General features: G+C 38.0%; 1 protein-coding gene and 1 non-coding gene across 3 annotated transcripts in view; one reads left to right on the top strand and one right to left on the bottom strand.

The window, feature by feature from the left end:
• Nucleotides 1–21,747, bottom strand: part of METAP1 (methionyl aminopeptidase 1) — a 54,638-nt gene that overhangs the window by 17,498 nt on the left and 15,393 nt on the right. The window contains exons 2-7 of one of the 2 annotated variants that reach the window (XM_027544005.1): nt 17,007–17,058; nt 11,367–11,479; nt 10,363–10,423; nt 4,873–4,964; nt 4,045–4,128; nt 512–650 (exon numbers count right to left, since the gene is read on the bottom strand). In XM_027544005.1, the coding sequence (XP_027399806.1) occupies nt 512–650; nt 4,045–4,128; nt 4,873–4,964; nt 10,363–10,423; nt 11,367–11,479; nt 17,007–17,058 (541 nt within the window). The remainder of the gene's footprint in view (nt 1–511; nt 651–4,044; nt 4,129–4,872; nt 4,965–10,362; nt 10,424–11,366; nt 11,480–17,006; nt 17,059–21,747) is intronic. The other variant, XM_027544006.1, reaches the window with a different exon arrangement.
• On the top strand, nt 20,823–20,894 carry TRNAE-UUC. The gene has a single exon. It is a non-coding gene; the product is annotated as a tRNA-Glu (tRNA).

The following is a 21,747-nucleotide window of genomic DNA, read 5'->3' on the forward strand; positions in this document are numbered from 1 at the left end:
ATTACAGAGGGAACCGTCTTGGCAGCTTCTTTCTCTGCACTCGCAGTTTCCCAAAATAGCTGAACACAGTGGTCCCTAAAGCCACTTTCGAAACTTAACATCAAGGACAGTACTTCTGCAGAATTTTGAGCCTTTTTTCTTAAGGTCTTTGCATATTACTATCCTCTTCACATATAACATATTCTCTTTATCTGTAATAGTGGACTAAAAGGAGTAAGAAAACAATCCCACTTGAATCAATTATTATAATGTTCCACATTTCACTGACACTCTTCATTTACCAGTCACATATTAAAGCTCTGCATTAAAGAACTTGTAACAAACACATTATACTAGAAGTGTCTTGAAAGCAGTTAACTGAAAACCACAAAATAGGTTTCCAGAGATTTTAAATTTAAGTTTTAAATATGAAAAAAATAAGTTAAAGACAAGTGAAGAAGATGCAAGTCACTATCAGACTCCCAAAATCTTGTTTCTTAGTTCACAGCAACAAAAGCCACACATTTCTTACCATTAACAATATCACCTTCTTGCAAAGGCCGTCTGTCTGGAATTCCATGGCAAATCACTTCATTCACTGAAGTACAACAAGACTTCGGGAAATTATAATAATTCAGGGGTGAAGGATAGCAATTTCTTGCAATGCATGCCTATAATAAATTAAAAATAAAGTAATTTGGAATGTGCAAAAGAAAAAGCTAGTATGCATGCAATTAATCAGATTTTAAAATCTGAAAAATGTGGAAAAACCTGTTGTACAGATGTTCCTAATGAAAAACCTATTTAATATTTTACTTTAGAAATAATAGTAGATACTACTTTTAGTATCAAACAGTAGGGTTTCTAACAGTCAGCAAACCAGTTTACCAATAATTGCAAAAGAAAAGCAAATTCACGCATTACAAATATTTACAAACATATACAAATGTCACTATATGAAGATTTATTTTAGAATTACCAACTCCTTATGAAAAATATATTAAATATTAATGTGCACAGTTAATTTTAATGCTTATATAAATGCCTCTATCCCTGTGACCAAAAAAATAAATACTACTCCAGTACTCTTGCCTGGAAAATCCCATGGATGGAGGAGCCTGGTGGGCTGCAGTCCATGGGGTCGCTAAGAGTCGGACATGACTGAGCGACTTCACTTTCACTTTTCACTTTCATGCATTGGAGAAGGAAATGGCAACCCACTGCAGTGTTCTTGCCTGGAGAATCCCAGGGACGGAGGGGCCAGGTGGCTGCTGTCTATGGGGTCGAACAGAGTCGGACACTGCTGAAGTGACTTAGCAGCAGCAGTAATAATTAAGAACCTGCCAATCTGCCTGCAACATGGGAGACCAGGGTTCAATTCCTGATTCAGGAAGATCCCATGGACAAGGGAATGGCTACCTACTCCAGGATCCTTGCCTGGAAAATTCCATGGATAGAGAATTCCATGTGTACTGGAATTCCTGGTGTACTACAGTCCATGGGGTCGCAAAGAGTCAGACATGACACAGCAACAATACTTTCACTTTCAAAGTATTTCCAGAGACGTTCATATAGAACATTCATACGAACATTCATGTAGGAACAACAAAGCAATCACTAAGAAAATGATCTAGTTCTCCATAAGCAAGTCTTATGTTACTTGGATGTTTTTATACAGTGGTAGTCACAGCGTACATGATTTCTCTTTCCATACTGCCAGTCTTCAGACTAGTAATTTTTAAACAGCTGCCTAAAATACAGTTTGTGAAATGTACTATAATTTTATTGGTAATTCTACTATTACTTAAAATTTAGTTTTCTCAACTACAAATATTATAACCAATAACTATTATGCCTATCATTTTTCCTTTAACAATCTGCTTCTGTAATTCTCACAGCAGTCCACATAGTAGTTAAGAACACACAGAAGCAGACTGCATTGACTAAAAATGCCAGCTCCGTTACTTTTCAGTTGAATAACCCTGGGCAACTTCACCTCTCTCTGCCTCAGTTTCCTAATCTATAAAATAGAGATGAGAGTAGTGCCTACCTCAGAGTTGTTGGGAGATGAGATGAGTTGGTAAAATAAGCACATAAGAGTCCCTGGCCTACAGGAAGCATTCAAACTGCTACTGGTGCATAACCATATACAACCCTGGGCCATGGTGGGTGGGGGGGCGGGGGCAGTGAGTGGGCACAATGATCCCCTTCCTGCCTAGTCCAAAATCCACATAAAACTTGACTGCCCCCCCCCATTTTACTAATACACTATGGCTGATCTTACCAAAAACAGAAATTAACACATACTTTGTATGTTACATGTATTATGTACTGTATTCTTACAATAAAGTAAGCTAGAGAAAATATTATTTTAAAAATCATAAGAGAAAATATATTTACAGTACATATATATATTTACTGAAAAAAATTCACATATAAGAAGACCCATGCAGCTCAAACCCATGTTGTTCAAGGGTCAACTATATTTTATAATATATTGAATAACCCCAAATTAGGATTTATAATGTCAAATAAAAAAAATGTTATAGACATTTTTATAGCTCAAGACACATTGTCAAATATCTTTCCAAAAGGATAGTCCCAATTTAAATGCCATCACCATGAAAAAGAGTACCAGTTTCACCATCTTCAGAGAGGTAATGGACATAAATATCTTTAAAATACTTCCTAATTTAGAAGGTTTTATGACTTGCATTTGCTTGATTACGAGAGCAGGTTTAATTAGCCTTCCATGTGATTTAGTAACTAGTTACTGCTCTTCTGTTATGAACAACCTAACTATATCATGTGTGCACTCATCTACTACAGGGTTTTAAGGTCTCTCCTTGGTGGATAAGCAATCTTTTTTATAAAGTATACCTGGACTTCCCTGGTGGTTTAGCGGTTAGGAATCTACCTGCCGATGCAGGGGACATGAGTTCGATCACTGGTCCAGGAGGATCCCACATGCCATGAGACAACTGCACCCATGTGCCGCCACCACTGAGCCCACATGCCTAGAGTCTGAGCTCTACAACAAGAGAAGCCACCACAGCGCGAAGCCCGTGCACTGCAACAGAGTAGCCTCTTGCTTGCCAGAACTAGAGAAGGCCTGTGCTCAGCACCAAAGACCCAGCACAGTCAAAAAAACTAAATTAAAAAAAAATTTTTTTTTAATATCCCTATACTATATTTCCAGTGGTCATGTATGGATGTGAGAGTTGGACTGTGAAGAAAGCTGAGCACCAAAGAATTGATGCTTTTGAACTGTGGTGTTGGAGAAAACTCTTGAGAGTCCCTTGGACTGCAAGGAGGCCCAACCAGTCCATTGCAAAGGAGATCAGTCCTGGGTGTTCACTGGAAGGACTGATGCTAAAGCTGAAACTCCAATACTTTGGCCACCTCATGCAGAGTTGACTCATTGGAAAAGACCCTGATGCTGGGAGGGATTGGGGGCAGGAGGAGAAGCGGACGACAGAGGATGAGATGGCTGGATGGCATCACCGACTCGATGGACACGAATCTGAGTAGACTCTGGGAGTTGGTGATGGACAGGAAGGCCTGGCGTGCTGCAATTCATGGGGTCGCAAAGAGTCCGACAGGCCTGAGAGATTGAAGTGAACTGATACTATATTTACTACAAACATGTATCTGGTCTCTTTGTAGCCTTGTTATTGTAAATAGATTAAAAAAGGAAACATTTTTTACCACTAGTTTCAGAAGTTATATTTTTTGACTTCAGAATATTTGACACACATGGTAGCATGATTTACCTAAAGCACTAATAAAATTAATCATCTTGTAAAAGCTAAACTAAAATGTTATGAAATGTGACATTTCAGAAACAAGGTACTTCGGGCTTACCTCAGACCCCAGTATCAGATACTTACAGATGGGATAATGTCTGTTGAATACTTTTCATATTTGAAACAAAGTGAAAAATTTGCTTTCAAATTAGTTTTTAGCCAAGTGTAGATATTCAGAACTTAGGTTTACTTTATTTATAAGTCTAAGACAGCTAACAGTACAGAAAAATTTCTCAAAGCATAAAAGTACAATTCTTACTAAGTGTACAGCATGATCTATTTCTTCAGTAGTTACACCTGGTTTAATCAGCCCAGCGGCAATGTCCAATACTTCTCTAGCAAGCTGTAAAAGAGAAACACTTCATAACACTTCATACATTAGAGAAGAAATGAAGTAGCATTAGAAATCTGTATCCTCTGTACTAACTTAGATTTTATGGGATACTGACAAAATGAATCTCACCTTGAATATAATAATCCTGAATTTTTATAACTATTTACATGTATTTGTAACATATTTTTAATACCCATTAATAAATGTGTATGTCTGTCTGTGTAAACATATAAATAAAATTGGGCTAGCTAGCAAATGGTTTAATTAGTACACTTGACTGATTTCTATGCAAAAATGTACATCTTAAGTACTCTAAACAATAATCAAGTGATGAAGTTTGAGGCTTCTCACAGTTCTACAATGGAGAAGGAAAGGGAGGGAAATAAAAGAATAGATAAATGATTTTCATCAAAGAACCATAGGAAATAACTATTACATAAAGAATGGACAGAGAACAGGGTCCTACTGCATAGTACAGAAAACCATATTCAATATCCTGGAATAAACATAATGGTAAAGAATATAAAAAAGAATGTATACATAACTGAATCACTTAGATGTACAGCAGAAATTAATACAACATTGTAAATCAACTATACTTTAATGAAAATTTTTTTTCAAAAAAAAAAAAAAACGGCCAGTCACAGTCTTATTAGGTAACATTTGCCACCTTTGTACATGTGCAAATCATTGACTTCATTTGTTCTAACTACTTAAACAAGTCCTATCCTAGGAGGAGGGGAAAACTCTTACCCTGCATACGAGCCGCATCCCTTCTATATCTTCAGATGAGAGTAACTTAATTTGAGAAGTACCTTTAAGAGCTTGCTCAGATTCAGACATTCCTGGAAAAGAAAATCACTAAGTAAAACCAAAATGAACAAAAAGATGTAGTATATAAAAGCATAATTACTCCCCAATGATAAAATAATAGTCAGTCTAATTCACACAATGGTATTTCATAATATGGGAGGGTCCAGGTCAGGGTTTCCGAAAAAATACTTTCAACATGAAATTTGCTAAACAAACTGAAGGAAGAATTCTAAAGAACAAATTTTCAGATTTATTAGAAATCAGTCAAGATGGCATATTTATTATTTGACAGGCAGTGTGTAATAAGGTCAATAAATGATTTTTTGAACAGCACCATATAATTAATTTATATCTGTTTTCATGATCATCTCCTATGTAGCAAGCATATATCAACAACTGATGAATTAATTACACTCATTTATTTTCTAAAACTGGAACCTAAGTCAGTGTTTTTCAAACTACAACTTATGATCATTTAGTGGCTATTAGAGGGCTATGACTTAACATTTGTTTAAAGTAAATAAACTGAATAGAAAATAGACTATATACAGGCTGTTGTGAAATCTTTGGCTGTTAATTTATACACACACATATATACAGATTATGTTATAAAATACAGTTCTCACTCCAGTTCACAATCAAAAAAAGTTTGAAAAATACTGCCCTAAGAATTTTCACTAATAAAATCAGCTTAATTTATTCATATACTGAGAAGCATTAAAGCTAGTATAATAATAATTTCAAAATCTGACAAAAAGACTATAACCATAAACTACTCTTTATAAATGCTGATATAAAAATCCCAAATAAAATATTATCTAGCAAAATCCAAAAAACACATAGTACACTATGAATTGAGTGAAATTCATATTGGAAAGACAAGTATAATTCAATATTAACTATCAATATAACTCATCATAGTCATAGATTAAAGATTGGAAAATAAATGATCATCTAGAAAGATAGCTCTGATAACACAACCAGCTACCACCATTACATGATAAATACAAATCTCAAGCCAAGAACCAACATCGTGGAATGCCCACTATCAGCACTAGTATTGTTAGCACTGTTCTGACAATACCGCAGACATATTTAACTAGAGAAAGAAATAAGACATATAAACTTAGAAAAGGAACAAAATCTTTATTAATTTCAGATATGATTATATATCCCTAGAACAAGAGAATACCTGGAAAATAACTAGAAATAAGAATTCAGCAAGTTGGCAGATTATAATATATAAAAATCAATAACTCTGCCATACACAAAGTGAAAGTGAAAGTTGCTCGGTCGTGGACACTCTTTGCAACCCCATGGACTGGAGAGTCCCTGGAATTCTCCAGGCCACAATACTGGAGTGGGTAGCCATTCCCTTCTCCAGGGGATCTTCCCAACGCAGGGATCAAACCCAGGTATTCCCCACCGCAGGCAGATTCTTTACCAGCTGAGCCACAGGGAAGCCCAAGAATACTGGACTGGGTAGCCTATCCCTTCTCCAGGGGATCTTCCCAACCCAGGAATCGAACCAGGGTCTCCTGCATTGCAGGCGGATTCTTTACCAACTGAGCTATGAAAAAAACAAATCAAAAAATACAGAAGATACTATATTCACAAGAATAACTTAAAGAGATAAAGTATCCAGGAATAACTTAATGTTAAAAGACCTAATGAAGAAAATTTTTAAATACCACTGAAAGACATACAGGAGACTTAAATAAAATAGAAAAGCATACCCTGTTCTTGGATAGGAAGACTCAATATTGTAAAGGTGTCAATTCTTCCAAAGTTAGTCTATAAATTTAATACTATCCCTATAAAAAATGGTAATGGGACATTTTTAGAAACCAGACAAGCTGATCCTAAATTTCACATGGAAAAACAAACATGCAAGAAGAGTCAGGAAAATTCTGAAAAAGAGAGCAACAAGGCCTACCAAATATTAAAACACTCCATGCTGCTGCTGCTGCTGCTGCTAAGTCGCCTCAGTCGTGTCCGACTCTGTGCGACCCCATAGACGGCAGCCCACCAGGCTCCCCTGTCCCTGGGATTCTCCAGGCAAGAACACTGGAGCGGGTAAAACACTCAATAGCTATAATAATTAAGAGTTTGGTGATGGCATATGATTAGACAAATGGGTTAATGAAACAGAACAGAATCCAAAAATAGACCCAAAGATATATGAAAATATAATACAGTGATATAGGTTACATTTTAAATCAGTAAGAAAAAGACTGATTGTTAAAAACAACCAGTGACGTGACAATCAGATATTCTTCTGGGAAAAAATTAAGTTGCAGCCCTACTTCACTCCTAATAATAAATAAGTTTCACATGGGCCCAAAATTTTATCACACACACAAAAAGAGTAAAATCACAGAAATAGTAGAAGAAATCATAGGAAAATATTCTTATTATCACTGAACCAAAAAGGTCTTCCTAGGTCATAAAGCCATAAACACCTTAAAAGAAAACACTGACAAATTTTGCTACAAAATAATGTTGAAAGTTTGTCATAAATGTAAAGTTATAAACAAAGACAAAAATGTAACTATCTGCTTAGGAGAAAACATTTTATAGTACATCAAGAGAGATTATTTTCCTCAATATAGAAAGAACGTTTATAAGTCAGAAGGAAAAAACTAAGTAATCTGAGAGGGAGAAAAAAGGCTAAGGATATCAAGAGACAGTTCAAAAAGAAAAATACAAATGATTTTTAAAAGTAAAGAGATGGGGACTTCCCTGCTGGTCCAGTGGCTAAGACTTTGAATTCCCAATACAGGGGGCCCAGGTTCAATTCGTCAGGGAACTAGATCCCACATACTGCAACTAAGACCTGGCACGGCCCAGTAAATAAATTAAATAAATAAATAATAATAAAAGTAAAGAGATGCTCAACCTTGCTCATAACTTAAAAATGCAAATTAAAATAAATGCAAAGTATCATTTTTCATCTTTCAGATCAGCAGAGATCATAAAACTTGATAACATACTAAGCTGAGGAAGACAGAAGAAAATAGACTCTCACATGTTTTTAACTGAAGAATCGCTGAGATTTGTAATTATCTCTCAAATTTTTTTAAATGCACGTATCCTGCGATCTAGCTGTTTTACTTTAGACAATTCGCTTATAGAAATGCTCTCGACATGTGCACAAAGATGCACGTGAACAGTGTGCACAAGAGCAGTTCCTGTGGTCAAACTGGAAGAAATAAAACCTGGAAATAATCTAGAAATAAACTGGGGAAAACCTAGAAATAAATTCATAGGAGTCTGGTTTAATAAATTATAACACGTACACACAGTGGAATACTTCACTCATTAAAAACAAATGGTTTTATGTGACCTTATATGGAATATTTACAACACAAAATACAGTACCACAAGGTGAAAAGGCGTATATGCTTGTTCGTTTTTTGTATAACTGGATGGAGAGGGTGCTAACACGTGTATGCACAACAAAGACTGCTGAAAAGTTCTCCAAGAAATCATTAACAGTGATTACTTCTGGGGAAACGTACTCACTTTTCCCTTCATAACATTTTATGCTACCAGAATTTACCTTATCTATGTACTTTTTTCTGAATACCAGACCACCTGACCTGCCTGCCTCTTGGGAAACCTATATGCAGGTCAGGAAGCAACAGTTAGAACTGGACATGAAACAACAGACTGGTTCCAAATAGGAAAGGAGTATGTCAAGGCTGTATATTGTCACCCTGCTTATTTAACTTATATGCAGAGTACATCATGAGAAACGCTGGGCTGGAAGAAGCACAAGCTGGAATCAAGATTGCCAGGAGAAATATCAATCACCTCAGATATGCAGATGACACCACCCTTATGGCAGAAAGTGAAGAGGAACTCAAAAGCCTCTTGATGAAAGTGAAAGAGGAGAGTGAAAAAGTTGGCTTAAAGCTCAACATTCAGAAAACGAAGATCATGGCATCCGGTCCCATCACTTCATGGGAAACAGATGGAGAAACAGTGGAAACAGTGTCAGACTTTATTTTTGGGGGCTCCAAAATCAGTGTAGATGGTGACTACAGCCATGAAATTAAAAGATGCTTACTCCTTGGAAGAAAAGTTATGACCAACCTAGATAGCATATTCAAAAGCGGAGACATTACTTTGCCAACAAAGGTTAGCCTAGTGAAGGCTATGGTTTTTCCTGTGGTTATGTATGGATGTGAGAGTTGGACTGTGAAGAAGGCTGAGTGCCGAAGAATTGATGCTTTTGAACTGTGGTGTTGGAGAAGACTCTTGAGAGTCCCTTGGACTGCAAGGAGGTCCAACCAGTCCATTCTGAAGGAGATCAGCCCTGGGATTTCTTTGGAAGGAATGATGCTAAAGCTGAAGTCCAGTACTTTGGCCACCTCATGCGAAGAGTTGACTCATTGGAAAAGACTCTGATGCTGGGAGGGATTGGGGGCAGGAGGAGAAGGGGACGACAGAGGATGAGATGCCTGGATGGCACCACTGACTTGATGGACGTGAGTCTGGGTGAACTCCGGGAGTTGGTGATGGACAGGGAGGCCTGGTGTGCTGCGATTCATGGGGTTGCAAAGAGTCGGACACAACTGAGCGACTGAACTGAACTGAACTGATGCTGCCAATTGGGCATCCCTGGTGGCTCAGTATTAAGAATCTGCCTACAATGCAGGAGACTGATGTTCAATCCTTGGGGAGGGAAGATCCCCTGGAGTAGGAAATGGCAAACCATTCCAGTATTCTCACCTGGGGAAGTTTCATGGACAGAGGAGCCTGGTAGGCTACAGTCCATGGGGCTGCAAGAGATGGACACGACTTCTCAACTAAACCACCACCATGCTGCAAACTACCTATCTTCTCTGTGTGTCACTATAATTAATATAAAATGGAGAAGACAATAGAACCCACCACAGGAGTGCTCAAAGTATAAAATGGAGTAATACACGTAAAGAAGTTGACACAATGTTTGACACACAGTTATGAAAAGGTAAGTATCAATTATAGAATCATCAGCATCACTATTACTATTATTATCATCCCATTACTACTATTTCTATTACTGCTACAGTACAGAATCTTTAGTTAGGCATGCACTCAGGACCTCCACCATCTGCTTTTATGTAAACAGATATTATTTAATTAAGGCAGGAGAACATGTTAAAATAACTTTTTTTTAAAGCTAGAATTTGATATAACAACACAAAATACAGTATTATGTTGGATGTAGCCTTTAACAGCTATATAAACAATGTCTTCAGAACTGATTAGATTTCTAGTGTGAGGAAAGAATTTTTAATTCAAATATTCTAGTTTATCTTGGAAAAAAAATATTAGAAATGCAGCAATGAAAATTTTCTACTAAAAAAGTACTCTTTTCCTTTGCAGTAGTCATCAAGCTCATAAACTGAAAATATGAAGAAACAGCAGAGCAGAATTTACCTAAAGGGTGATCAGCATAATCTGGTCTTTGAATATAACTTGGCACTGGCCTTGTTGGCATCTGAAAACAACAAAGAAGTTAGCTGGATCCGATTCAAATGTGAAAGTAACTTTCATTATTAAAATCTACTAACAATGCAAATAAAAGTGGGGGGATAAATACCAAATAAAAAAGTTCATTCATCTCATTTAAATGAAAAAAAAAAAAATTTTACAGGACATCTTAAATATCACAACGTGTCTATTTCATGAGGACTGAGCTTTACTTTCCTGGTGCTACTGTCATGCCCCTTCCCAGAACATGTAAGCGACAGAGAGAGTGCCAGAGGGCACTGAAGATCTATGATTACACACAGACAGGGGAGGCGCCTGTGTTATTCCAAACAAATCCGTGAACCGAAGCAATAACGAAATGTTGTCTCGAAGTAAATGTACACCGTTATGTTCCTGGTCATTATCTCTGGAAACTACAATTAAAGAGACTTTCTTGTATTTTTCAAAATTTTAAATATTAAAGATGTACTTCTTTAATAAAAAGACAACAGTAAAAAGAATTTAAATATTTCAGAATGACAAATTTCAACTTAAATCAATTCCGAGGTTAAGACTCTGAAGTCAGTCCGCCAAAAACACAGGAAGGAGCAAGAGGGGCAGAAAAGTCTTATCTAAATTAAAGTAGAACTATATCACAGTAAAAAAATTTTAGAATAGTAGTAATATATACTCCCATTATCCTGACCTAAAAATATCTATTCTACCTCATTTTTTTTTAATTAAGGAAGTCTTGATCCTTAATCTAAAATTTCTTCTGCTTCATGACTGGCAATTATCCCTACTAACTTGTAAACAACATACCATGAAAGCTAAAAAGCTAGAATGTAACCTTAATCCTAAGCACATGATTCAGAATCAGAATACAAATTATAAGAACCATTTTTAGGAAACCGAAAATTATGAAGACTGGTTTAAAAAAATATTAAATTTTTATTACCTTATTTACTCACCAGTGGATAATGGGGTCTGAGTTTTCCAGTATATCGATAACCTGCCCATGGATCAGTGTTGATATCACCTTCTACAGTCCAGGAAGACACTTCTCGCTTGGCCTTTTCATCTTCTGGGAGATGGATGAATGAATTAGAGAAAGAAATGCCTCAGCACTCAAGCCACTAAGCAGCAGCATATTTTTAACAATTACATACTTGAAAGCCAAGCCAAAGAGCCCAGGCACAAAATCAAGCAAACTTCCACCTTAACCTGAATCCCCAAAATACTATGTTCTTGCTCTAGCCACAACCCTCTGCCTCCTGAAAGATCTAAGTGTCTTGGGAGAAAAAGCCCAAACTAAACATATCATCAGTTTTTACACAATGTTGAATAGGAACAGCACGTGGTCAAACTCCTTTTCTCAAATAAATGCTAAATGCATTCTCTCTACAGTGTCAATTTACAGGAAGCCTGTTTTTTGAAATATAAAACGTGAGCCTAGTCAAAACTTCCCAGCTGAGGGCAGACATTATGAAATGGGTTCCATGCTTTTACTAAAAGAACAGATTCTAAATAATCCCCAAGCAAATTTAAAGTTTAAAAAAAAAAAACAACTTCTCACTTAGCTGATGACAGACTGTCAAGTAAACATTTTTAGTTGCTTTGAAAATTTTATGAGTATCGTCTGCTTTTTTTCAGGAAGGAGGTAACAGAAGGAAGAACTATATTAAATTAAAGTAGAACTATATCACAGTAAAAAAATTTTAGAAAAGTAGTAATATGTAAGGGAGTAATAGAAGGGAGTAGGAAAAGGCAAAGATAAGGGGAGGGAACAATCAATCAAAAGTTACTGAAAATTCATTAGAAATATAAGAACCAAAGACCCCAGGTTAGTTAATAAACCCAGGTTAGTTAATAATATATAATGCTGCATTAACTGAAATGCACCTAAAATCTTTTTCACAAACATACCCTCAATGGTATCTGAGCACACTGCTCTATCTACAAACTAAAATAGAACTACTAACCTGAGACTTTAAACAGCAGGAATTCAAATCCCTCCCACACCAAGTAACAGCCTATATACTTCTCAATGCATACCAATCTTTTCCTGATTACTGTTATGCTCTCACAGGTTTTAAAAGTCAGGCTTCAAATAATTTTAGGGAAAAAACTCCCCTTTAAGTGATCTATCTAAAATACAAAATGGGAGAATAGATATTTTAAGCCAAAGAGGAATGGTGAAATGAGTGAAGGTGGTCAAAAGGTACAAAAATCCAGTCATGTGGTCAGTCAGTCCTGGGAATATAATGTACAGCATGGTGACTAAAGTTATCAACAACAACAGAGAAAGATAATCTAGTCTCATTTTCTCATTTTACAGATGAGGGAACGGGGGAATTTTGGTTCACATGGGCAGAGAAATGTGGAAATGCTGCTTACTAGTAGAGTATTCTCTCCACAAAGCACGTGGTCAACTTAGGCGTGAAAGACCCTTGATGTGCAATTGACAAGAATGCAAAAATACAACCAATCCATTCACATTATTTTGGAAGAAAATATAATTATAATAGTACATATGAAGTAAAAGAATAGAAAAGAATAAGAAGAGAAAAGAGAAAGAAAAGCTCTACTACGCTACTGAATTTTAGGTATTTTTCTCCCCTATGAAGCTCAAGAAAGCCTCTGTGAATGCTAATGTCAATAGGAAAGCTGTTTTTCATTCCAGGACAAAAATGGACTCTATTCATTGCCACTGGGGTTAAACATTATAGTGACGTGCAAGTAAAGTCGTTCAGTTGTGTCCAACTCTTAGCGACCCCATGGACTGTAGCCCACTAGGCTCCTCCATCCATGGAATTTTCCAGACAAGAGTACTGCAGTGGGTTGCCATTTCTTTCTCCAGAGGATCTTCCTGACCCAGGGATCGAACCCGGGTCTCCTGCACTGCAGACAAACACTTTACCATCAGAGCCACCAGGGAAGCCCCCAAACATTATAGAAAATAGTTTTAAATGCAGGCCTGATAACCTGCTTTGGCTGTGATAGCACCAAGTGCTTCTGTCTGAATTATGAAACTCAAGAATAATTTTCACCAGAAATATAGCACAGAATAGCAATCAAGATGCAGGCTTTTTGCTTTAACATATTCCAAGGGAGAATGCAGGGAAAAGGAAGGATGTAAAACCTTTCAAAGCTTCCTACTGATCTGGATTCTGAACTGTCCACAATCAATTTTCAAGAGAATTCAAAGCAGACCTCAAACAAGCATTATAACCCAAAAGCTAGCTAGACAAGAATGACATATGGCAAGTTCTTTTCTAATCTCTAGGTGTAATTTACTTAGGGAAAGTCATTCTTCCAAAATAAATTAAACTATTTAAGGATAAATTTGATCTAAGCCCCTAAGTCCTAGACACGTAACAGAAATCCAATAAACAGAAATTGGACTGGGGGTTGGTAACAAAATTGCACATTAACTGCTCTTCTCACAAAGACTGTGAAAGCATAGGCCAGCAAAAAAAACACCTGTAAGTTGTCTCTCAAACATCACCATGCAACAGGGCCAGGTAAGCTGCAGGTGGTGTTGGAGAGAACCCGATTCGTACAAGGTCAGATCTCAAGTATTACACGTCACATTCTTCTTTCTCTAAAACACGTGGCCTCCTCCAGTCAGATTTCACAAAAAACTGCCCGTATCTAAGCTCTGCCTGGGACAGAATTTTCTGACCACAATCCTGACTCAGTTCTCCCGATAAATGGCTGCTGAGCACTTACTAATTACTGCCCATTTAACCCTCACAAGAAACCCATGATTTCGGTAGTTTGGAGGTGAGGCTTAGGGTAATCCATGCTCACAAAGCTTGCTGCAACCAGTTCTGAAATATTACCTAACCTCTTCCCTGTACAATCCAAAACTCAAGCACACTAGCTTGGAAGGGCAGAAGAGTAGAAGAAAAAGTATTATTTAGAGGTGGTTGGTTTGTTCTGGCTGTGCCAAGTGGCTTGTGGGGATCTTAGTTCCCCAGCCAGGGACTGAACATCAGCCACGGCAGCGAAAGCACTGTGTCCAGCTGGACCACCAGAGAATTCCCATAGAGATGCTCTTTTTTTAAGTGAGTTTTTATACCACATTTTTGGCTATTCAAAAGACACTTGTCAAACACATCCACCTTTTTACTTTAGGAAAATCGGCGACAAAGAAAGTGTGTTAGTGGTAAGTGTAAAAGTGTATACTAATACAGTATTGAGATGTGAAGTGCTACAACTTACACAGATCAGACCAAAGGCAAATGCTAATACTACGTAAACTCTGGCAGTAGGTATGCATAGGAAAAATGCACTCAAGCATCAGCATTAAAGCCATTGTAACATCAGGCTTTCCAAGATGTTATAGCCAAGTGGTCTTCTTCCCTAGGACACAAGAAAAATAAATGTTGCTCTTTAACTCACATTTGGAACTTCCTAAGGCCTCATTAACTTCTGCAACCAAGAAAACTCCTCCAAGTCCTAACTATTTCATTAGCGAACTCCAGCAAACATTTTCTGAAGAAATAATACCAATACTACACAACCTTTTCCAGAAAAAAGAAGGGGAGGAGACATTTCCCATTTTATGAGTCCAGGATTACTCTAATGCCAGATCCAGTCAAAGATATAAAAGCAAATTACAGACCAATATGCCACATGAACATAAATACGACTCAGTCATCTTTAATTAGAGATCAGTACACAGAACTATTTGCTATGTTATCTCACTATAATTTCTTGGACTAAGGAGCTATCTTTTAAGCCGCTCTGGTTGCTTCCCAGCCCAACCCTAGCTCTTATTTCTTTTTTCCCCTATTCCCTTTCTCAATACTCTCCTTAGCTCTGGAGATCATGTTTCCCCACACCATCCCCTCCTCTAAGACTGTCACCCACTATGGTTATTAGGGTGTGAAAAATACAGGACTGGCCACCTGAGGGCTGACTCTACCCAACACCACCCAAAGGGACCAAGAATATTAGGCTCACCCAGTGAACCTAATCCCGTCAGATCCAAGAGGGCACAATCTGAAACACGGCATCATACTAAACTCCAGAGATGTACGTAAAACACAAGTAGTTTCAGTCCAATACAGTAAAAATTACTTCGGGAACACCAGCTGTTTAACTGTCTTGTAGTATAAGTCATAATAAAATAGTCCTATCTTCAGAAACCCAATACTGAAGAAACAAGCACACTTCACTGAGCTGGTAAACACTTGGAGAAGAGACTCATGTCAAGTTCTTTTAGTAGCATACTCTTTCACCTCAATCCTTCAGTTCCCTATGCTTTACGTTCCTGGGTGCCTGCGAGCACGCTAGGTTCTCACTCATGTCCGACTCTTTGTGACCCCATGGACTGTAGCTCACCAGGCTTCTCTGTCCATGGGATTCTTAAGGCAAGAATACTGGAGTGGGTTGCCATGCCTTCCTCCAGAAGTTCCTGGGTAAAAAATGTTAATAATTGGCTCAAAGAGCTCTAAAATTACCTAACACATCTGATGCACAGTATTTAAAGTATGAGTAAATAAAATAAAGTGGCATATTTAAACCTATCTCTACCCTTTGAGGTAACAAATCCTGTCATTTATGTTTTTTTAAACTCATTTACTCACAATCACTTTTCCTCATCTCTAACCATATTTCCTCCCACAATAGCCTTAGCACTTCGACTAAATGCAGACTTCACTTTCTATAACCACAGAATGTCTTTTTAAATTTTTATTTCCTTTTCCTTCAAATGGTGGTTAAATTGATCTCAATGAGATTTTGAAGGTATATAAATATAAAACAATCTACCAAACTTTACCAAATCAGCAAATTCCTTAAAAATATAAAGTAGATGAACTAAAAATACCAAAATCAGTTAAGTTGAAAAAGAAACCTTATACCAAGAACCATGTACCATCTGCCAGTCCTTCATCCATGAGGATGGCGATGCTATAAGAACAAAAAGCCCTTGTTAATTTTCAAGTAATTGTGATGAGTTGTCTTGAGCTAGCCACCCTAAAGGCTTAAATTTATAGGATGAGTTGCCAAAGCAGGAAAGATGACTTGAATCAGTGATAGATCAGTGTGGCTGACAGCAATAGCTAAAAAAGTAGCCAATAGTTTCACTTTGTGGTGTTTCACAAAGGAACTTCAAAAAAGAAAATTAAACATCAGGCTACAGGTAATAACATTAAAACACCAAAAAAACAAAGTGATACAATTCTGAGTTAGACAAAGCAATTAAAATGGACACTACACAAAAACAAAAGCAATCTGATTAAATGGAGCTCCTGCGCCCCTGCCTGCAACACGCAAATGCTTGAAGTACAGGACAGAGTGGGCGCCAGATGCCAAGATCAGGACATTCTCTGGTACTGGTCAAGCCAATCCAACTATCGTAGCAACCATCTCGTGTTTTCATGGTACATATGCAATAAAACATTAACAAAGGTATTACTCAGTCACATTTTACTTACATGATTGAACACCACAAAGCACAAAATTGCCCTAATTCTAGCTTCTGGGATTATATACTGTCAGAACATCCAAATACACACTTACAGAGGTGTAAGAATTCTTGTCTACTGCAAGAAGTCACTTCTATGAAAAACAGTATAGAGATGTGTAACTTTACTTACTTGCTTTCTTATGCAGTAACTTGTGAGTTGCCCAACTTCCTTTAAAACATTCCTAAAAAGAACAAACATGAAAATCAGTGTCACCTTCCTTAACTGGAAACATTTTAGTCATTGTTATATTTCAATTTTATGTTACCAAATTATTTTGAAGTATTTGAAAAGAACCCTGAACCAATGGAGCAATCACACACTGCTGCTGCTGCTGAAGTCGCTTCTGTCGTGTCCGACTCTGTGCGACCCAACCCCATAGACCGCAGCCCACCAGGCTCCCCCATCCCTGGGATTCTCCAGGCAAGAACACTGGAGTGGGTTGCCATTTCCTACTCCAAAGCATGAAAGTGAAAAGTGAAAGTGAAAACGCTCAGTCATATCCAACTCTTAGCGACCCCATGGACTACAGCCTACCAGGCTCCTCTGTCCATGGGATAGTCCAGACAAGAGTACTGGAGTGGGGTGCCATTGCCTTCTCTGAATCACACACTAGGAGGGAAAAAAAAATGAGGAAAAATTTACAGATTCCTCCATGATTTATAGTAGTTTGATTCCCAGTTCATCATCTATCACTATTATGTTAGTATATCCCAACACAGATAACCATTTTTAAAATGAATTTTATGTTCTACAGACAATGCAGTAGTTTTAAATGCTTGTTCAGGGCTATATATAATATCTTATATGTCCAAATATTCAAATGCAGTTTGAGACTGGAAACTGAACATCTTTAATGTTTAATGATACCACCTAGGCTGAGTATTCATTTCACTGTATCAATTCCTATAGTGCAATACTTGACTTTTTCAGACCACTGAATCCTTTGAGAATCTTGGGAAAGTAACCATTCTTCTCCACAGGAAAAAATATATCTATGCACATATAATGTACAGAGTGCCCTGCAGGTATAACATGCACTGTATATTGATACTGGAGAAGGAAATGGATGAATGAATGGACGTGTATGCATATGTTTATATGTACACAGGTGCTGGGCATTCAGTAGTAAACAATATAGGTCCATTGGAGGCAAATATTACATGGCTAATTACACGATTAAATACATAGTTTAATCCTAAGGAAGCCTACGGGCTTCCTTGATGGCGCAGATGGTAAAAAAATCTGTCTGTAACACAGGAAACCCAGGTTCGCTCCCTGGGTCCGGAAAATCTCCTGGAGGAGGAAATGGCGACCCACTCCAGTATTCTTGTCTGGACACTTCCGTGGACAGAGGAGCCTGGTGGGCTACCGTCCATGGGGTCACAGAGAGTCAGACACAACTGAGCGACTAACACTTTCACTTTCCTAAGTCCTAAGGGCTAAAAAGTAAAATACACAGAAGAGGTAGAACACAAGAACTAAATACAGAGGCAGGGGTCAGTTCACACTGAAGAGTCTGCTCTATTCTAATGATAATGGAAGTCATGAAAGGGTTTTAAACAAAAGAACAACCTGGTAACTTGGTTATGCATCCCTGATCTCCATCAACAAAACCAAAATTAAAACTCCTGTTAGTACACAGAATGGTTCTGAAGAATTCCAAAACACTGGCTTTTAATACAGGCAATCCTTGCTATGCATAGTAGTATAGAACCATTAAAAACCATTGTACAATCTGTAACCATAAAAAGCAACCTTCAAAATCAACCAGAAAATTGTTTCATGATCTTTAAAACTTTTTGCCAAAACATTAAAAACTCTCTTACTCTAGGTTATAATATACAGGAAACTTGAAAAATTTGTTTACTATACTGTAATTTAAAACATTAGATATGTTGAAAATTAGAGTATTTTACTTTTTTATTCAAAAACTTATCAGATGTACGGCAGAAACCAACACAATACTGTAAAACATTATCTTTCAATTAAAAATAAATAAGATGTTGAAAAAAAACTGATCAGGACTAATCTAAACCTGTGTGCCTTCTTCTCACTAAATAACTCAGCAGATGGAGTGAGCATCTTTTTCATGCTTGGTATACTTTCTAGGTTTGCAACAGCTTCCAAATTGTATTCTTTGTACTTTCAATACCTCTGAGAGTTCCTTTAATGTAAAGTTTTTATTGATGTTCCTTCCCTGAAGACATTATTGATTCCTTTCATCACAATCATTTTCCTCATTTATAATAACCAGCCTGTTTCTGAGTTCCTCTGACTGCATGCCTAGAGTCTCTAGAATGGTGGGCATTCATTCAGTCAACATCCCCACAGCCAGCTATTTCTTCTACAATTCCATTTATGTTCCACTTAGGTTTCACATCCAGCAGTAACACCTAGCGTTTCTTTGTTGCATTTTCTTCTTAGCCAATTCCTTCTTTCAAATGATTCATTTTTGTAAAGTGTCATATAAGTTTATCACTGGAGAACAAGAAAGCTAGGCAACTACAGGCTCTGCTGTCTACAAGAGAACCAAGTGACAGATGCCCAGGGACCAATCACTGACAGGCTTTGAAAAAAGTAGAGGGGCCAGTCGCTCACTAATCAAGATGCAGGGCTGTGATTTCCAAGGTCATCTGAGGAATGAATAGCTAGCGGTAAAGTCTCATGTACTTCACGTCATTACCTGTGTGGTTGGGAGACTGGTTTTAACTAATCTGTGGTAACTAAATTTATGCACATCAAAATTACAAAATAAGATCTTCCTTTATATAATTGGCAACCTGATACAACCTATTTATAAAGCTTTTCTAAATAGGTTATGTGAACAAAATACTTTTGCCTCACCCAGCATCTTTTTTTACCCTCACAGAAGCTGACGCATATTTCCTTAAATAAAATAACATCTCTATCCCAACTGATTCAATTTAGAGAACACAGAAGTTTACATACCAATTTAAATCAAGAAAGGGAGGGGGAAAGAACATCAGAGAGGAGAGGTAAAAGAAGCATTTAAAATGTTACAAAAAATCCACCGCCTGCTTATTACTAAGGATAATACATACTTCATAAAGGGCTTATAAGTAGGAACAACTTAAAACTCACATGATTTTCTAAACTAAGTTTCAGGCAATGGCAAAAATCATGGACTTTGAGGTCAGACCTGTACCTTAGCTTGATCACTTATAAGTTGTACAACATAGAGGAAAAAATCTTAATATCTTTAAGTCCCACTTTCCTCAACTGTAACATAGGGAAAACTGTGTAAAAATGTGTGGTCAATAACAAGTGCTCAATTCTAATTATTATCCATTTTATTATTTTTAAAAGCAATTTAAATTTGGAATTTGAAAAGACGGTACACCTATATACCTTCAATGTGTGCATCAACCCTGCCCTGAATTCTTAGCTGATGAAAACTTATGGCCATTAGGCAGCTAGTGATGACTGTGGGCTTTGTAGCTAATGAGCATCACCATTCCGGCTTCCCTCATGGCTCAGTCGGTAAAGAATCCGCCCACAGTACGGGAGACCTGGGTTTGACCCTGGATTGGGAAGATTCCCTGGAGGAGGGCATGGCAACCCACTCCAGTCTTCTTGCATGGAGAATCCCAGGAGGAGGCTGGCGGGCTACAGTCCATTGGGTCTCAGAGTCAGAAACAACTGAGCGACTAGGTACAGCCCAGCACCACTGTTCAGGGAACCTGCACATCACAGAAGGGGATCCAAGAGTGGGAACAACCTCAAGTTTGAACAGACTTTCCGGCCAAAGCAGCAAAGAACACCAAGAACAACAAACAGCGTGCCAGTTCAAGGGGTGTGAGCACAACCTGTGACTAACCTTGGGCAGAGTTATACGCTATGCAGATGCAAAAGCAAATAGGAAGGCAGGTTTGGGTTTGTTTTGTTTTGTTTTTTTTAAATTTAAAAAACACTGAGCTTGGGAACTCCCTGGTGGTCCAGTGGTTAGGACTCAGCGCTTTCACCGCCGAGGGTCAGGTTCCATTCCTGGCCAGGGATCTAAGATCCCACCAGCTAGGCGGCATGGCCACAGAATAGCACTGAGCAGAGACATCAGGAGCCACGCTGCAAAGGAGACAAAAGTCAGACTCATGGACTTCGTGGAGCTCGGAGGAACCACTGAGCTGGCGATGAGTTTACCATCCTCCCCCACCAAAATCACCAGGAGTAACATGGAGGTGAGCACCAGGGCACACAGAGTGGTCCAGAAGCCTTCCAATTCTGGCTCAAGGAACAGAAAAGGCAACCTCTAGTGCTCAGAGTACAGCCCACCTTCTCTTCTCGTCCCTGTCCTCTCACACCCCAAACCCCAAGTGAACCCAAAACATGAGCGTGTAGGAACCAAAGTGCTGAGCAGGAGGTATCTCTTTCATCAGTAAAGCTGCAGTCCAGACAGGATGGGGCCAAACCCCTTTACTTTCTTCTGTCTGTGTCCTCCTGTCATTTGGCCCAGACAAAGGCACAGTTGTGACATACAGCAAAGGTAGGTACCTACAACCCCAGCTTTCTGGCCAGAGGACCAAAAACGAGAATTCCCAAGGAAGGAGCTCCCTAAAATGACCCCATCACGTTGTTCATAATACGAACTACTGATGTGTGTGAGAACAGAACTAGCAGAGACCATCATTCAGGTCTCAGGGACAGATGTGAATGGCGCTGCAGAGGCTTTGAAAACTGCACGGACACTGGAACCAAAAAAGGCAGGTCAGGACTTGCAGGCTGAACCTAACCAGATGAGTTAGTGGCCAGCTAAAACTCAAAATATCAACATTCTCCACAAGATTTAAACAAGACTCGAGATTTCATAATATGCAAAACTTCCCACAGGATACAATCTAAAATTATCCAGCAT

This window comes from Bos indicus x Bos taurus, chromosome 6 (genome assembly GCF_003369695.1).
Source record: "Bos indicus x Bos taurus breed Angus x Brahman F1 hybrid chromosome 6, Bos_hybrid_MaternalHap_v2.0, whole genome shotgun sequence".
In the NCBI taxonomy this organism is placed as follows: Eukaryota; Metazoa; Chordata; class Mammalia; order Artiodactyla; family Bovidae; genus Bos; species Bos indicus x Bos taurus.